The 18,184-nt window shown below is 40.7% G+C and overlaps 1 protein-coding gene across 4 annotated transcripts in view; it reads left to right on the top strand.

Moving 5' to 3' along the window:
- The window catches only part of LOC148435857 (oocyte-specific histone RNA stem-loop-binding protein 2-like), a 60,432-nt gene extending 54,338 nt beyond the window's left edge, over positions 1-6,094 (top strand). For all 4 annotated transcript variants that reach the window (XM_088465446.1, XM_088465444.1, XM_088465447.1 and 1 more), the window contains exons 7-8: positions 3,814-3,910; positions 5,179-6,094. In XM_088465446.1, coding sequence (XP_088321572.1) covers positions 3,814-3,910; positions 5,179-5,298 — 217 coding nt within the window. In that variant the 3' untranslated portion in view covers positions 5,299-6,094. The remainder of the gene's footprint in view (positions 1-3,813; positions 3,911-5,178) is intronic.
- Positions 6,095-18,184: the final 12,090 nt, after the last annotated feature.

Consider the following 18,184-nt stretch of genomic DNA (forward strand, 5'->3'; position numbering starts at 1 on the left):
CCAATGGTAAGGGGCTTCGAGTTGGGGCAAAGGGCAACGAGTAGTTTACAAAATGGTGGATTTGAAGATCAAGAAAGCGGCGTTCTGTGTAATTTCCGGCAGACTGAAGGATTGCGGGGAAATTTTAGCTATGACATGTCAAAACCGAGTGATACCTGCAGCAATCCAGATAGATGTCATGGAAGACGACTGACCTGGTAAAACAAAGGGTGTTTCCACAAAAGGGGTCTGAGGGGATGGGCACTCGGAGTGGGCAAATTTCTTATTAAGGCTATCACAATTGGAAAGCATGAGTGCGAACATAGGGACTAAGAGGGGGAATTTAGGTCTAGGTTTACTCGATACTGCCCTCCAGATTTGCCCAACATTGAGCATTGCAAGGAGGATACCAAGCAACCATCTGGCATAGAAGTAGCCCCACTCTCGCTCCAACTGTCCACTCAGCCATAATGTCCTGACATGTATATGAAGCTTTTTATCATCCCAAAAATATATTTACAGTATACGGATTTAGAACCCAGTATGGCACTGAGATTGGGAGTGTTTGAAACAAATACAGGAGCTTAGGGAGGACATTAATCTTTATCACATTTATGTGCCCCTGCCCCCCAAGATATTAACCATTTTGTTTCCAATGCATTAGATCCTGCGCAATCGATTTAAACCTTTGATGGTAATTAACCTTATAAATTTTAGCTATGTGGACCACTAGGTACTTCAGGGAGTCTGTCTTCCACGTAAAATCAAAATTTATCTAAAGTAGTTTCTTGAAGTGCTCCTGAAAGTAAAATGGTAGGATCTCAGACTTGCTATAGTCGATATTATAATCTGATAACACTCCATATTGTGACAGTTCTCTAAAAAGTTTGGGTAGGGAGTTGCATTGTTTGGTCAGGGTAAGGAGGACATCATCCAAGTACAAGAGGTTATACTGGAAGTCACCAACAGTGATGTCCAGGAGAGCCATAATTCTACTGGCAAGAGGTTCAATAACTAGTGCGAATAAAAGGGGTGAGAGTACTACCCTGTCTAAATCCATTGGTGTAGCCCCCCTGCAGGCACATCGGTAGACGTATTATGGTAAAGGGCTTTATTGGCTTGTAGAAATTTACCCCAAAAACTAAATTGTAAGGAGTGTTCGACAGAGTCTCTTGAATGTTTGATTCAAAGGCCTTTTTTGTGTCCAGGGCGAGCAACAGTGAGGGGAGACTATGTGTATTAATGATTAATCCTATGTATTGTGCCTCTAGTATTGTTAAGTGTCTTCCTGGAAGGAACAAAGCCTACCTGGTCAGGCTCTTCCAAATTGGGTAGCAGTGGGTTATGCCCATTTGTGAGAAATTTGACAAAATGTAAATTCACATCAAGTAAGGAGGTACTATAGGGCCATAGTTAGAACCAGAGGAGGTCCTTAGCTGTCTTTAGGATAACCATAAGTTTGGCCTTGGTGGTAACAGTGTGAAATCATAAACTGTTTAAAACTTGATTGAACATCTCAAATATGGGACTAGGGCAGTTTGAAGGTTTTATAGTATATCATAGGGAAGTCGTTGGGGACCGTCGCTTTGGATTGCTTTGCGTTTTGAGGTGGCAGGAGCAACACAAGGTAGGTCATCAGAGGAGAGAGATTCTGTAACTGAAGTGAATCCTTTACCCCAGAGTCTGGCTATGGAGATTGTATAATTATTCATAAAAGGTGATTCATTTTAACTGGGTTATACCAAACAATTCCACTCTTATCCAGAATAGCTTAGCAACTTTGCGGGCTTTTAATCTATTAGCATCTGCCTTATTGCTCTTCTCAAAAAAATACTAGTTAAGCTAAAGGAGGTTCTTCTTTTTTTTTTTTCTTCCAGAAAGGATAGCTTTAACGTCACCCCTAGTCGAGATAAATTGAGGGACCTCCTATGTTAGCTTAGCCAGCTTAAGTTCTTGTTCCCTGTTTCTGTGGAAGGCATAACTAATCTGTCTACGAATATCAGATTTATGGGCGTCCCAAACCAAGGGGGAACGAGAGGAGTCCTCAATGTTGAGAAAAATAGTCAGCCATAGCAATCTTTATTTTATGTTGGAATTGCTGTATTCTCAGGAGATTTTCATTCAGCCTCCAGGAAGGCCTAGAAATAGGCATATCCAGGCTTGAACGTTGAAGTGAGAATAGAGTGGTCCAACCAGGGATTAGGTATTCTAGTCCATTAGGTGTTTGGAAGTTAGAGTACAGCTGAGAAACCTGTAAATTCTGGAGTATGTACAATGTGGGGGAGAAAAAAAATGTAATCCCTGGATGAGGGGTGGAGTGCATGTCAAGAGTCATATAGACCAGATTCCTGGCCATGTTTAAGAGATTTGGTGACTGGAGAAGCATGGGAACAGGTGGAGATAATATAATTATAGGTCCTGGTTGAGAACGTCATTGAGTCCCCACCTACGATGAGAACTTTCTCCATTTATTCAAGATAGTGAAGAACGAGTTAAAAACATTTTGTAACTAACCTGTGTTGGGAGTATGGATGTTGGCTATCGTAAGGTCCAGATGTCCCAGCCTGACAGTCAGAATTATGTACCCTACATCTGAGTCAGCACAACATCTTTGAACAAAGTTTTTAGTCTGTTATTAATCAGTATAGCGACCCAGTTGTGTTTAGTTTGGCTATAAAAATACAATACAGTTGAAAAGCATTTAGATTGCAGGGAGGGGTGAAATAGAACTATATCGCCCCTAAGGCTGCGGAATAAGCAGAACAGATTATTTTTTTAAGGAATATTAAGGCCCCCTAACATTCATGGAACTAATAGTCAGTGGCATTGTGGAGAGTGACAAACTGGGCACCTGGATAGACCGGGATAATTGCTCCGGATCCCCCAACTCTCTTCAGGTGAGGGAAATGGTTCTGGTACAGAGGGAATGTAAGGGAAGGTATTTGGGCATGTGTTTACTGAAAATCTCCAAGGAAAATGTACACAGAAGTTAGCAGCAATGATCCAAGATGGAGGCCGGACGCCACTCCGCAGCTCCCACCAGAAGCAGGAGAGCACCAGCTGACACTAGACTGCCCTCCGAGGACAACCAGCAAATGGTGCCCAGTAGGCTGGGTGCCTCCACCAATATCGGGCAGCTGGGCAGGATATTAAGACCTAACTTCTTTCAGTCCAGTAGGCCTGACATGCACCAGGCAGCTAGAGCAACAAAGGCTCACAGGAGATGGTCTGCGCAGGTAGAGGATACGTCCCTAAGCTCTGATAGCCATGCTAGCGGCAGAGTTCCCACAGGTTAGAGAGACTGAGCTCTGTCGCTGAGCGTCTGTCTCGAATGGCAGAGTTGGGAAATTTATCTTTCAAATTGCAATTCTGTTTTTCATGAAGATGAGGCTTTTCTTCATGCAAAACAATCTTTTTAGTTTAATGTGGCTTCCAAGTTTTTTTAAATGAAGACATCCTAATTACAGCATTAGGTCAGAATCCATTTACAAAGGAAGATTATTAAAAAAAAAAAAAAAAAATGCGCAGTAAACAGTAATTAATCAGAAGCCTAGTCTTCTACGACATGTTGACAAAAATAGGATGGCAATTCACACACCTTGGCTTAGGTCCCACAGTCCAACTACAAATAGGTTAAGCAAGGGCCACACACAACGCATTTTGAGGTTCTCCTCTTTATCAAGGAATGCTATAGTGACTGCAAGCGGGAATTGGCATATGTGATTATTGTTGACTACTGTGTTTCATAGGAAAATTCGTATATACATTCTGTTAATACTTTCTTTACTTCTAGTTTATTTCTCTTGTAACCATGTATATCTATCTGCTCTTCAGGGAAGAAGTTGCCTATGACCCGACACACAGTTTGTTTGAATCCTGGTTTGTCAAGGAGTCCCTTCAAGACTTGGAAGACGATCTGTTTGCCCTTCAGGTAAATCGTGTCCTATGGACTGTAAATTTTAAAAAAATAAATGAGTATCCAAAGTCAAATCCAAATTACGTTAATCTTAAGGCCCGTATTCAATTAGAACCGAAAAGCCGAGATCCGCGAAAAAGTATCTCCAATTGCGACTTCGCCAGGCGAAAACGTATCTCCATATTCAATTCCATCCTCTTTTCGCGTATGTGGAAAGTCAATGCGATGTAATAGGCCAAAAAATTTTGCCTTTGAATAGCAGGAGAAAAAGTGCAAAATGTTTGTTTTGGGGTGCAAAGGTAGGGAAACCATTCAGAACCCATGAGACAGCCCCATCAAAGGACAATTTCGTCCAAAAATTCCAGGAAAAAACTTAACACCCCAAAAAAGTACTTTGAATTTTGGAGTAAAAAAGCACAAAGTGGGGGGACAAGTTCGCAAACTAGCGAAATAAGGTTCTGGGGTGCTCTAAGAAGGGGTCAAGTGTTTTGGGAATTGCAGGGGCTTGTATGAGGGTGGAAAATCGCAATTATTAAAACTACACTTTAGAGACATTAAAAGATGCTTCTATTTTCAAGTACCCCAAATTTGACGGGACTACTTAATTTTTTCCAAAAAATACTGCTTTATGCCATTATTCACCACTTATGCAAAGACGCTAATTAGAGGCAATTGTACCAACTTAAATAGCCCAAACAGTTTTGTTAGGGCTAATTGGGCACTACTACATTGATCCCCAGTGTTTCTGCATCTTTTTGGGGGGGTTCAAGCTGATTTCCCCGATTCTGACACCACTTTTCGCCTGCTCTGACATCGTGTGTCGTTGTTTTCAAGTCTTTTGGAATCTAATAGAGCGAATCGCCGGTATGCACCCAATAATTTTCCGAGGCTAAAATATGCGATGTAGGCGAAAAGTCCGACAGGTGAAACTTATCGCGTATGCAAAACTAATTGAATACGGGCCTTAGGTTAAGTCTGTTTTCTGAAAGAGTATGTTTTTGTATTTTCTAAAAACTTAAAATTTGGCAGGTTGTTCTACAGCGGAATATTTGTATGTATTGTGCATGCGCAGTGTGGGAATTAGTACCAGTTCCCTGCCAAACACTCATTCGCTCACAGAAAGCAATTTATTTTGTAATGACATTTTGTAAGTTTTGAATTGTGGGTTTATGTGTAACCAAATATACAGGGTTTTTTTTTTTTTTTTTGTAGTGTTACTATTTAATTTAGTATAATTTTATGATGTAAGCTGTGGTATCTTTTCATTTTTTTTCCCCCTGCAGATCTCCAATATGGATAATGTGGACTGCTCTCCCAAAGACCCAAACCAGAGTTGCTATAACTGGCTGCAGTGTGGTGACCATATAGGGGCTTATAGTTATCCATATTGGTTAGGGCAATAGATTTGTTCTTTCTTCAAGAGGAAGCTAACCTTTTTAAGGTTGATCCTTATCCTTATTCTTTACACAATGGTCACCGATTATTTTTGTTTGTTTGTGTACACAAACCACACAATACTTTGTGTAGTACCACATGCCTATTAACTGGTCTTGCAAAAACTTTTTATTTTGTACATAAAACAAAAGTATGCAGTTTGGTGCATCTGTAAATTTAATATCACACATCCTGATTTATTTATTAAGCCACTACCACTTGTTTATATAAAGATTACTAACCTTAAGGGCAACATGTTTGGAGTGGCATGAAATATTGGCACTGCTAGTCTGTAAATCACAAATGACTTTCTTCTAGGAAAGTTTATAGCTTGATTATTTAGTATTTTAGTGTGTCTTTACAACTGCAATATTGTCAACTCAGATCACTGTAGGTGCTATATATGCAGTAGGTTCATATATTTTTGCTTCAGGTAAAATACATAAAAAATCTTAAGCGGTTAATATCAGAACCATGTTAAATAATGTTGAATTTCTTTAAATTTATTACACAGTGGAAATTGTGGTCACTACTACGGTCTATTCTCTAGCTTTGCCCTAATGTTGCTACATAAATTGGAATTGGCCATTTTATGAGCTGAACTACCATTCATAAGTGTGCAGCCTTTACCGAGATCAGTGACTTAAGCAAAGTAGCTTCTTACATGTATAGGTAAGCATAACCTTCTAAAGTGACTAAATGAATTTCCTGTCAGTACAATTGATTGTATGTTCTGTTTTTAAATAAAAACACTTTGCAAAATTACATATCAGTTACATTATTTTGCAATGTTATTTAAATGAAAATATATATAAATATAGAAATCACAGGGGCTCTGCACTCACCATAATAACTACCAATAATCATAATAAACAGTGGGGTTTTGGTTCATGAATTGATCAATGCATTTAAGCTTGCAGCCCCCGTCATGGGACCCCACTTTACTGCAAGTCCCTACCCTGCTGTGAGCTTTAAACCTTGATAGCATACCCTGAGTTTAACACTAATGTGATGGCTATGTCCATGTTATAATTCTGAGCAATAGAGTAGGGACTTGCAGTAAAGTGGGGTCCCGTGACTGATGCTGCAAGCTTAAATGCATTGATCAATTCATGAACCAAAACCCCACTGTTTATTATGATTATTGTTAGTTATTATGGTGAGTGCAGAGCCCCTGTGATTTCTATTTAAACAATGTGGTCACATACCATGTTGATTCCTAAATCTAGGAATGGTGAGTGCCGTGGATTAGTGCTTTTTGTGTATGTGTGTGTGTATAATAATGTGTGTGTGTGTGTGTGTGTATATATATATATATATATATATATATATATATATATATATTGAGAATATCATATATATATATATATATATATATATATATATATATATTGAGAATATCATATATATATATATATATATATATATATATATATATATATATATATATATATATATATATATATATATATATATATATATATATATATATATATATATATATATGATATTCTCAATCTTACCTCGAGAGATCATGAGCTCCTTCAACCATATTTGTTCATGTTATAATGTTAACCAAAAGTCAACCTGGGCTAGTGATCAGGGTTTGGACCGGACAGGATGCTGGGGTCGGGATTCTGACCACCAGGATCCCGAACGCTGGCATCCTGTACCCAACCCCTTGTAACTGACTTAAGGTTGCTGATAATCATTTTGTTCTTTCCTCTGCACGTTATTTTTGCAGGCTATAATCTTGAGTGTCGCATCTAGTGTAATCTGTTACAGGTAAATAGAATTGTTCCCACTTTTTAACTGGGCAGGAATTTCTACTTTGAAGTGTGGAGGAAAGATCAAATGTGTTTTTTTTTTTTTTATTTAGCACACACATTAAGGGGGAATTAAATTAGCTGCAATACATTACTGTGCGCTAATTGATCCCACTGGGTTATCCATTTAGCCCTGAAGAATGGCCGCATTGGGGATTTTTTTTCAGGTCCTCAGGAGGCTCTGAAAAAGATCGCCTGATAATTAGGGTGTTTTCTGGATGCAGATTGTGAAAGCACATAGGTCCATGAACTTATCACAGATTCTATGGGGTATATTTACTAAAGTGAGTTTTTAAAAGTGGAGATGTTGCCCACAGCAACCAATCAGGTACTAGCTATTATCTTCTGGAAGGTGCTAGTTAAATGTTAATAGCTAGATCTGATTGGTTGCTGTGGGCAAAATCTCCACTTCTAAAAACTCACTTTAGTAAATTTACCCCTATGTGTGTTTTCGCCTGAAAACAGATCTTTTTCAGGGGGGGGGAAAAGGGGCTGTAATTAAATTGCCCAACACTTAAAAGCAGGGAAATGTCCTGTTTTTCGCTCCCGAAAAATTGTCAGGGCTAATTGAATACCGGCGTATGCATCTACTTTACAGAGCATATTTGGCCTTTCACAGCAGCCCCTGCCCTAGTGGAGCTTACAATTTTATATATTCCTTACCACATGTACACACACATTAGAGTTCTTTTGTTTGTTTGTTTTGTTTTTTGTCTATTGGAAGCCAGTTAACCTGCAAGTGTAATTTGAATTGTAGGAGGAAACTGGAGTGTCTGGATGTAACCCACACGACATACAGTTAAGAACAACTTACATCCAACCAGCCAACTTGTTGATTGGTTGTAATGAAAATCTGGTAAGGAATGGGAGTAAATGATCAGAAATTTACTCCTAAATGCCAGAAAACAGATGAAAATGGTCGTCAGACAAGTTTGTTAAATGTTTGATTTAAACTATTTGTTTATACAACAGTTTTGGTCCATTTTTCAGCGTCTGGGAGCAAGTTGCTGATTGGTTGGAATGAAAATCTGATAAAGAATACAATCTACTAGTTGGCTGGTTGGACAGATATTCTTTAGATGTGTTGCCAGCTTTAGGGCTGTAGTTGGGAATCAAACCCAGACCTTAGTGCTGTAGGACAGTAATGCTAACCATTAAACAGGTGCAGTAATTTTGGGGTCAGTGATCCCACAGTCAATGTGCATAAAGTCTGCATGCACCTTATGCTACCTGCTAACAGCACTGCCCCCACCCAACCCCCGGAGTTTATTATTTTAAACTTTCATTGTATTTCGATGTGCTTATGAAATCCCCCTCCATTCTTGTTGCATTTTGGCTGTTCCCAGCAAAAGTATTAGCCCAGGGGAGTTATGGCAGCAGAGAGGTGTAGGGCGGGTCTCTCTTACGCCACTTACTAGTGATGGCTAACAAATGGTGGGAGCTGCAGTTTCACAACAGCTGGAGAGCCACAGGTTGGCCAGGCCTGTCAGACAGTAAGTAACAGTCAATGGCCATCCCTACCACTTACTGGCTGAGGTCCTACCTGCATCGAACTCTGGGCCTGATTCAGAGCCGCTCGTAAGCGGCCGCTCGTTCGTTCCGAGCGATGTTTGCCCAACTGCGCATGCGTACGGATCGTAATACGCATGCGCGAACCAGTCAGTGCGGCCGAAAATCGGTTGTTCGCTAAAATGATGACCTTTCCCCGTCTTCTTTATATGTTGCAGGCATTACCTATTCTTCTCACTAAAAAAGATGTTCAATTAATTAATAAACTGTTTCGTTCATTTTTATGGCAGGGTGGTAGGGCTCGTATCAGTCTTAGAAAACTATATCAACCTAAAGCTAATGGTGGAATAAACTTCCCTAATGTCCTAGATTATAATCATGCCTCTTTAATGAGATTTTTGATTGGCTACAAGATCAAGAGATATGTTAATACATCCCTTGAATCACAATTTTTACCTACCATGGCCCTGAAATATTTCCTTCACATTCATGATCAAGAGGTTCCGCCAGAGGTTCTTGACAATCCTCTACTAATGACAACTAGACGCCTCCTGACATATTCTGAATCACAAATCTTGTCTTAATGCTTATAAATCCATTTATCTTCCGTTGTTTGGTAACTTGGATTTCCAAGATGGAGGGGCATCATATCCCTTTACGGTATGGAGAGAGAAGGGAATTCATAATTGAAGTCATTTGCTTGATGTAGACACTCAGAAGCCCCTGACATTCCATGAGGCAACCGCAAGATTTGAAACTCTAAGGGCTTATCTAGCATATTTTCAGGCACAACATTATATAGCTACGGTAATACGGCCACTTTTGGCTGATGACTGGTGTAATCCATTAGATCAACGGCTTTCAGGACCAATACCCTCACGCAAAGCTATCTCTATCTCTATCTATATATTATAGATTTTTGAGTGAAAATCTAAATCATGACTTGGTCAGCCAAGGGATGTGCCAATGGTTGACACAATTTCCAACATTGACTATTGAGGATTTGGTAAAAGGACTACTGGAGTCTCGCACACTATTAACTGCTAGCTCATATAATGAACTCCTTTTAAATGTATATCATAGCACCTATTTGTCCCCTCACAGATTATAGAGAATGGGTCTAACCAACTCTCATAATTGCCCTAGATGTGCCATGGAAGAGGCCGATCTTTATCATTGTTTATGGGAATGTCCAGTAGTCCAGGGTTTCTGGAGGCAAGTACGACGGGAGGCTGAAAACCACCTAGTCAATTTTGTACCATTTTTACTCCGGAATGGGCCATCCTAGGTATCTTTCCAAGGGGTCAGAGGTTCACTGCGGGGAGCAGAAAATTATTACTTGCAAAAAAAACTATTTTGCAGGATTGGATACACCCAACCCCCATCAATTTTCAATTATATAAAGGAAAATGTAATTTTATTTTCCATATGGATTGGATTGAGTCGGTGCTTGAAAAGGAGAGGAGGGTCACTTTTATTTTTTCGATACCTGGGAAAGTTTTATTACGACTCTGCCAATTTTAACACAAACCCAAATTTATCACAGTATGCGTCTGACCCAATGGTATGAAACTAGAGTCCTCCTGGGTGATCCTCCTATTACGCTGCCTGGTGGGTGAGTGCCGGACATTTTTTCTTTCTTATTTACTTTTTGTTTTCTGTCTATTATTGGTGTCGAAGTTTTAATTTGTATAGGATTAAATGTTGGACAAAATGGACAGTTATGTACGTAAACATGAAAATGTCCTGGAATAATTGTAGATGTTAAGACACCATAGATTGTATTTTTGAATATGAAATTTATTTTGTATTTTGATGTGCAGTGTTATTTGCTTCAATAAAAAATGTTTAAAATAAAAGTGGGAAGTTGGCAGGTTGCAATGCACAGCACACATCTCATCTCCATTCCCAGCGGCACCTGTGACAGTTCTGTTTCTCAGTGTCAGATACCATTAGTTGAGAACCCTCCTGAGTCATAAAGGTGAATAAATTATTGAATAGTAATATTACAAATGATATATATTTTATTAACAAACTACCAGAGATAATAAGCAGACTACCACCTCCCATCTCTAACCCTCATATGGATCTAATTTCTCAATTCCGAACCCCCAAAACCCTATCTCCATGTACAACCGTTCATTGGTGCAATCACATCATATCATTGTTCTCATTGTCTCCATAGTCAATCTGCCTCCTATATGCTTAAAATGGCTACCTCACCAGCTGTATGTCATGAGTCCAATGTATTGTGTAACTCGTGTGCCCAAAAGGGTTGCTACATCTTTTGTGTTTCATGTGGTTTTTGCGTGATTTATAACCCATCTTTTCAGATTTCCCAAAGGTTTAACATCTCTACATGTATTGCTTATCCCATCCATCCTATGTAGTGTGCCATATTTTGTATTAACCCACTGTAACAAATATATAGTACAGCATTATTTCTGAAAATGATGTAATGGTAGCCAGTGATCTACATTCAGTACAAATGATTCTCTGCAGAGTATATCTGCGGCAGAGGAAGACTGTCATACAATCTATAATTCCTAAATTGGAAGGTGATTTATTTACTGAAAGTTGATTAACATCCTAATGACCATAGGTTTTTTTTTTTGTTTTTTTTTAATTTATTTTTTTCTTCATAAACTTGCTAGCAGTGGTGACCTGATTTACTTTTCCACTGTCTTTCTTGAGCCTGCATAAGGCTACTCAATGCAGTAGTGATGGCCTGATATGATGTCACAGGGTTCCACATTAGAAGTATACTGCCTTAGAAGGGGTTTGGTACGGGATTCCGGTGGTCATGAGCCCAGCAGTCAAATCCCCCAACGCCAGTATCCCAACACGATTAGGAACCAACACCTGTCGGTAGGTATCCTAACCCTCCCCAGTGCCTAAATCTAACCTCCCCCCAGGACCTAAACCTAACTCTCTTAATGCTAACCCTCCCACTATCCCCGCTACTTCAGGATGCCGGTGCCAGAGTATGACAGTTGTCTGGTTTCCGGCATCGGTGTTCTAAGCGCTGGCATCCTGCTCGCCGGGATACTGAACGTATCCCCATAGAAGGGCCAAGAACCTAACACTATAGCTTGTTGTCCCATGGTTTAGCGTTTAGACCTCTTAATCTGTCATTGATTGTCAGGATCTAAAATTGCTATTGGACAAGAAGGGGTTAAGTGTCAGGCTCTAGAACTATCAAGCAATTGGTTTGGAACAGGTTAACTTAAGAAGAGATCCACGAGGGAGTGGTGGACTTTATTAGTGTGTTGCTATAGTCATGTTGTTCCAGGTTCTATGTTGTCTGATCTTCTATGTACCAGTTTTTGTCTTGCTTGCTAGTTCTCCTTTTCACACTTATTCCTGACCTGATTGCCTTCTTAACATCTATTCAAGCAAACATTACTGCTAAGGAACCAATTCTCTTTTTCTTTCGCGCAGGTCCGGATTATAGGCAGGGCGACAGGGGCGGTCGTCCCAGGGGCCCCACACACTCTGTCTCCCACTACTACTAACTAAGACCTGCGGAGTACAGCATTTTAGCTGTCTCCGCTGTAGTCCTCCTCGGCAGTCAGTTCCTATGGTGACTGCAGCCGGGAAGCTCAGAGCACTAGGGCTAAGAGCGCGGTACTGCGCAGGCAGGCTGTGTGGTGGGTTGTACGGCAGTGCAGGAGTCAAGCCGTGTAGCCGCATCTCACCTCTGCGGGCTTCAAGCAGGGTTCAGAAGACAGGAGCTGCACCTACTGCAGTGGGTTGCTGCTGCTGTGTGATTGCCCTAGTCCCCTGCAAACTGCAAGTTTTCAAGGAGGGTGAGTCAATTATTTTTTTTCTTCTCCAAGTGTGGTGCTGCTGGGCTGGTTGGGGGAGCACACTATTAAATGAAATAAATATTTATATATAATGATTTAGTAGATGTCCACTTTGTATTTAGTTATACAATTTATCTATAATGCTAATAGTGTGTTCCACACAGTAGGTACTACAATTTGTTTGAAATTTTATTTTCAGTACATGTGATTTATTTATTTATTTGATGGTGGAGGATTTAGTCGTTTGCATGATCGGCTGACTCGTTTTGCCCCATTGTTGGATTATTAAGTATAATTGGCAGGCATGAAACCCTTTTTGTCTCAGAAACAAATAACTTATACCATTACAAATGCCAAAATATCAGCATAATTCCCCATGAGAGAAATTCTATTTAATAACCACATGTTGTTTTTTACCTTTTTTATTTTTTTTATTAAAGTCGTATGCTATATCTACTTCAAGTAATATATTGACATTCACTTTGTATGACAAATTCCATAATTCAAATGTAGATATTAAGTTCTATAACATTGGTAGAAAAATAGAGCTAAAAGTATAGGTAATGTGAAAAGGGATTATTTTTGAAAATCCTTCCCAAACTCTGTCCAAAGATACCCAAACAGCCCAGGTTTTTTAGGATATCTATACTTAATTGGTCACTTAACTAGCACCTCAGTCAGTTGGAATATACCTTTTATGCACAAGCATTAAAACCTGAACTGTTAGGGTGCCATAAAGAAAGAGTTTGGAAACCCCTATGCTCAGGGGCTGGCTGGCAACTTTTAGCCTGGGGGGCAAATGCATACAGGCGGCCCCGGCAGAAGAGTAGCGTGCAGCCAGGGTATCCGGAGCACGTGCGTGCTACGGCGCCCCCCCCCCCCCTCAAGTGTTCCAGGGAGGAGGCAGGTCCTTATGGGATTAATGTAAAGTAAAAATAAAGATTAGGGGCAGCCCCCTGTAGTGGTGCCCACATGCAGTGCCCCAGGAGAGGACCCCCTCATGCAGGCCTCCAGTAGTGATTCCCCCCCCCCCTATGCAGTGCCCCTTATACAGTGCCCCCAGTAGTGGTCCCCCCTGTGCAGTGCCCTTGTGCCCCCAGTAGTAAGCCCCTTGTAAAGTGCCCGGCGAAAAGTACTGTCTAAACTTGTATCCCCCGAAAATCTGCATTAACATAGAAGAACACTATAGGGGTTTCTAGTACCCCTAATAAAGCTATTCTGTTTTTTTTTTTTTCTTCAAAAGCTTGCTATTAGCGTCTTTGCATAAGTGGTAAAGAATGGCATTAGGTGATATTTTTTATCAAATAAGTAGTCCAAGCAAATTTGGGGGTACATGAAAATGGGTGCTAGCATATTTTGAAGTTGCTAATGTGAAGTTTTAAAAAAAAAAAAAAAACGTAAAAAATCCACCTGCCACAAGCACCTGCAATCTTAACACCTGGGGCATACTTGGACCCCCCTGGAGTATATTTTGCTAGTTTTTAAGTTTGTCCCCCAACTTTGTTTTTTATTCGCCCCCAAATTAAATGTACTATTTTTGGGGTGTGCTATTTTTTTATTTTTTTTTATACAGTTTACCTTTTTGGTGGCTGTCCCAAGGGTGCAGGGTGGTTCCCGCAAGTTTGCACCCCAAAACCCCAATTCTGCACTTTTTTTTTCTAAATTTTTCATAGGCGAATCTTCGCCTATTCCAATGCATTGACTTTCCGCATCGGCAAATAAGTGTTTGGAATTGAATATGGGGATAAGTTTTCGCATAGCGAAATGACGTTATTGGTGAAACTCTTTCGCCAAAAATGGCTTTTTGTACCTAATTGAAATGAATACCGCCCTTAGTGTTTAACTGCGTTGTCATGGCCATAGACTCTGTCAAGGAAATATCTTTATAACATGGAATTGCAACAAGTAATGTTTATGTACTCGATCACTTTTCAAATTTTTCTCTCCCCTGACCTGCTGGGAGACAAGGGTCAGGCAGATGTAGGGAGATCACATATACAAAGAAGAAAAGTAAGTAGCTTTAATGGGTGCACTGATACCCACGTTGGTAATGTAATATTTTTAATAGCAAATTTAATATAGTGAGATTTTAATGCATACCTAAGATGGTGAAATATAAAAAGATAGAATTGTGCAAAAGAGTTGAAAATTAATGTGTACAATAAAATATGCAAAGCAAAACCGTTGTCAATTTGCCATTGTTTCAATATGATCAGTGTTTAGTAGCACAGTGGTTCATTACTTATTATAGTTTATTCTGTTATTTATGTTGCAAATAATAATTTCTTAAGGTTAAATGCCTTCATCAGCTCCTAGAAGGAAGTAGCAAATTGTATAAAAAAATACAGTGACTAATATTGTGTACTGTCAGTTTTCCAAGCTGATACTGTCTTTTATTGCTATACTTAGATGCCTTATCCTTATTCACTATAAGCATTGCATGGCAATGCATATTTGTTAGCTATGCAGTATACACAAGTTTATGTTGTATTCTGAGCCTCTTAGCTGTAAGGTTAAATCCCACACAGCAGGTATATGTTAGTATATAATTGGTCAACACACCTAGTATTAATGGGTCTCCGCTACATGTGATTTAGAATAGTAGTAGTTCCCATTATATCATGTGTGTGTGAATCACATACCATAAAAAAGATCTTATAGGTAAAAATGTTAACCTTTGCAGCTCTGGGTATTCATGTATACAATAGTGCAGCTGAACCTTTAGGCAATTGTAATCATTCCCAGCACTGCATATAGTACATGTATCATTTTATACATGAGTAGCTGGAGCATAGGCCTCATATATTTAGCATAGCTTTCACTAATTGGAGGCAATAGCAATTAGTCTTAGCACTATGTATAGTGCATATATCATTTTACTTTGACATCAATGGCTGGGATTTATATCCATTTAGCAACATATTTAACATTGAATTTTAATAACATGACATTGACAATCTGTTACAGATGGCCTTTGGCCGTTTCACCAGTCAGGCTTTCTCAAGGCATTGCTGGGGTACTACTGGGGGGACCACTACTGGGGGACACTGCATAGAGGGGGATTACTACTAGGGGTACTGCTGGGGGGGCTACTACTGGGGGCACTGCTGGGGGGACCACTACTACTGGGGGCACTGCACTGGTGGGACTGCATAGGGATGGATTACTGCTGGGGGGACTACTACTACTACTGGGGGCACTGCACTGGTGGGACTGCATAGGGATGGATTACTGCTGGGGGGACTACTACTAGAGGCATTGCTGGGTGGGGGAGGGCTGCTACTGAGGGAATTACTAATGGGGGCACTGCTGGGGGGGGGAGACTACTACTAGGAGCACTGCCTCGGGGGGACCACTACTTGGGGACACTGCAAAGGGAGGGTTACTGCTGGGGGCACTATATAAAGGGCACTGCATAGGTGGGGGACTATTGGGGGCACTGTATGGGGGGGACCACTACTGGGGGCACTGCATAGGGGGGACCACTGCTGCCAGCACTACTGGGGCACTGTATAAGGGCTTGTCTAGCTAGTGGGGGGGGGGCACGTAAAGCTGAAGAAATGCCTAGGGTGCCAAGAAACCTTGCATCGGCCCTGATGTTATGACACAGCAGAAAGGGGGGCTGTGTGACAACTCAGGTAGGAATGAATACTATGAAACTTTGGCGCCAAAGAATTGTACAATCGAACATTGGGAATTGCTCCATATTCTTGCTTCTCCCTGCAAACAGGATAAAGTAAGTTAGACTGTTCTGTTAATTTTTTCCTCTTTGTTGATAAGAAACTTATTTGACTAAAGCTGCATATCCACTGTGCGACTAATGAACGATTGAACAATAAGTACATCGTTATCGTTCAATTGTTCATTATATTGTGCAGTGGACATTGAGCCCACACTGAACGATATATCGTTCAGTGTGGGCACCCTCCCTCATCCCCAAATCTGCACAACCTGATGATATTGTCAAGTTGGACAGCAGATTCAGACGATGACAGATGCTGACAACGACCAGCGGGAGCGCGCATCGCTGGTCATTGTCTGCATATCCACTGCACGATTAATGAACGACTGAACAATAACGATGTCATTATTGTTCATTTATATCGTGTAGTGGAGATGCACCGTAAGACTATCTTTGTATGTCATTCTTATGGAGCGTACACACGGTCAGACTTGTCAGATATGTCAGATGAACGACTAAACGATTTGAACGATTTGACCAAAGTTTTGAACGATTGAACGATTTTTGACTGCATTAAAATGAATGGAATCGTCCAAGTCTGACTGCAAACCCATCAGATGTCAGATATCGTTATCTGACAAACGGGAACGCGCATCGTTGATCGTCCATCGTTCAGGCATGTCAGATATGAACGATTTTCCTTCAGATATGAACGACTGAACGATTTTTAAATCGTTATCGTCCATATCTGAAGAAAAAATCTGATCGTGTGTATGCACCATTAATGTTTTGTATATACTTTAAGCTTTGTATATTTCTCATATTAAACTTCTTCATTTAATAAGATTGGTCTTTTGTGATTCTTATCCGATCAAGTTTGCCTGTGGATTTGGCTTTTTCATGAGCTACAGATCTGTACTACAGGTTATTTATTTGGGTACTAATAACCTTTTTACACCAAAATCCCGGGTCCGACCTGGGAATTTGAACACTGGTCAATCCCGGGTCGAACTCTGGTTCACACTCCTTTTACATTGCAACTGAACCCGGGTAATCCCTGCTTTTTCCTATAGATGTAATTAAAAAATTTACTTTTTTAAGGGCTGACAAAGATGAGGTCACAAAAGGCAACAAAGAGAGGGGTGGAGACTGCTTACAGCACTGCAGCAATGATGGTAGACTGCTGCTCTGGCCTGCGTTTGTGGCTGCTGGTCAGGCTGTGCTGCAGGCAATGTCTGCCTTTTTTTGTGGCTGCTGTGGTGAAGGCAAGCGATGGCTGGCTGCATGTGCTGTCTCTCTCTGCAGGGCACTGACATGAAATCTGCCAGCGCCACAGAAGCTCCAATCAGCATCTTTTGGAGCTAGCCAGGTCAAATAATCCGGCTAGCACCCATTTACACTGCCGCATGACCTGGGATCAACCCATTTTCAACCCTGCTCTCAACCAGAGTAGGATTGCTGGGTAAATCGTCTCTGGTTATATTTTTGGGAGTTGTTCACACTGAGGCCCGACCCGGGTTATTCGGTTGGTGTAAAAGGGGTATAAATGAGCAGCATGAATCAGCAGCTTCAACCCAGGGCTAATCACTCCCTACCTCTTGCTCCTCACCCCCCCCTCTCCTTTCCTAAAGTCCTGACACTGCATGCTCCCCCAATGCAACGTGTAATCAAAAGCAATTAGAGATGGGTGCACCATACTGTTGATCCCGGACCACTGACGCACAAACTCATGGCTTCCCATGTCAACTTGTGGCTTGTCCATGAATTCGTGGGACAGAGGCTACACACCAGGGTTTGGCCAGAGTGCTTGTCCTAGACCTCATTATTAGGTGAGCTGGCAGAGGACGCATACCTTGTGAGTTGGATGTGCTGGGACTGGTACTGCACCACAGCTGGACAGAACCTGAAAAGTCAAATGCAATTATCTCATGGGCTAAAATTAATCTATATAATTTATTTTTACATTATCAGTTTGTGTTAAATATTACTTGGATGCTCTCTGTACTTCTGTACTCATTGATACACTATG

The sequence above is a fragment of the Taudactylus pleione genome, unplaced genomic scaffold (genome assembly GCF_031769625.1).
Source record: "Taudactylus pleione unplaced genomic scaffold, aTauple2 ptg001990l, whole genome shotgun sequence".
Classification (NCBI taxonomy): domain Eukaryota; kingdom Metazoa; phylum Chordata; class Amphibia; order Anura; family Myobatrachidae; genus Taudactylus; species Taudactylus pleione.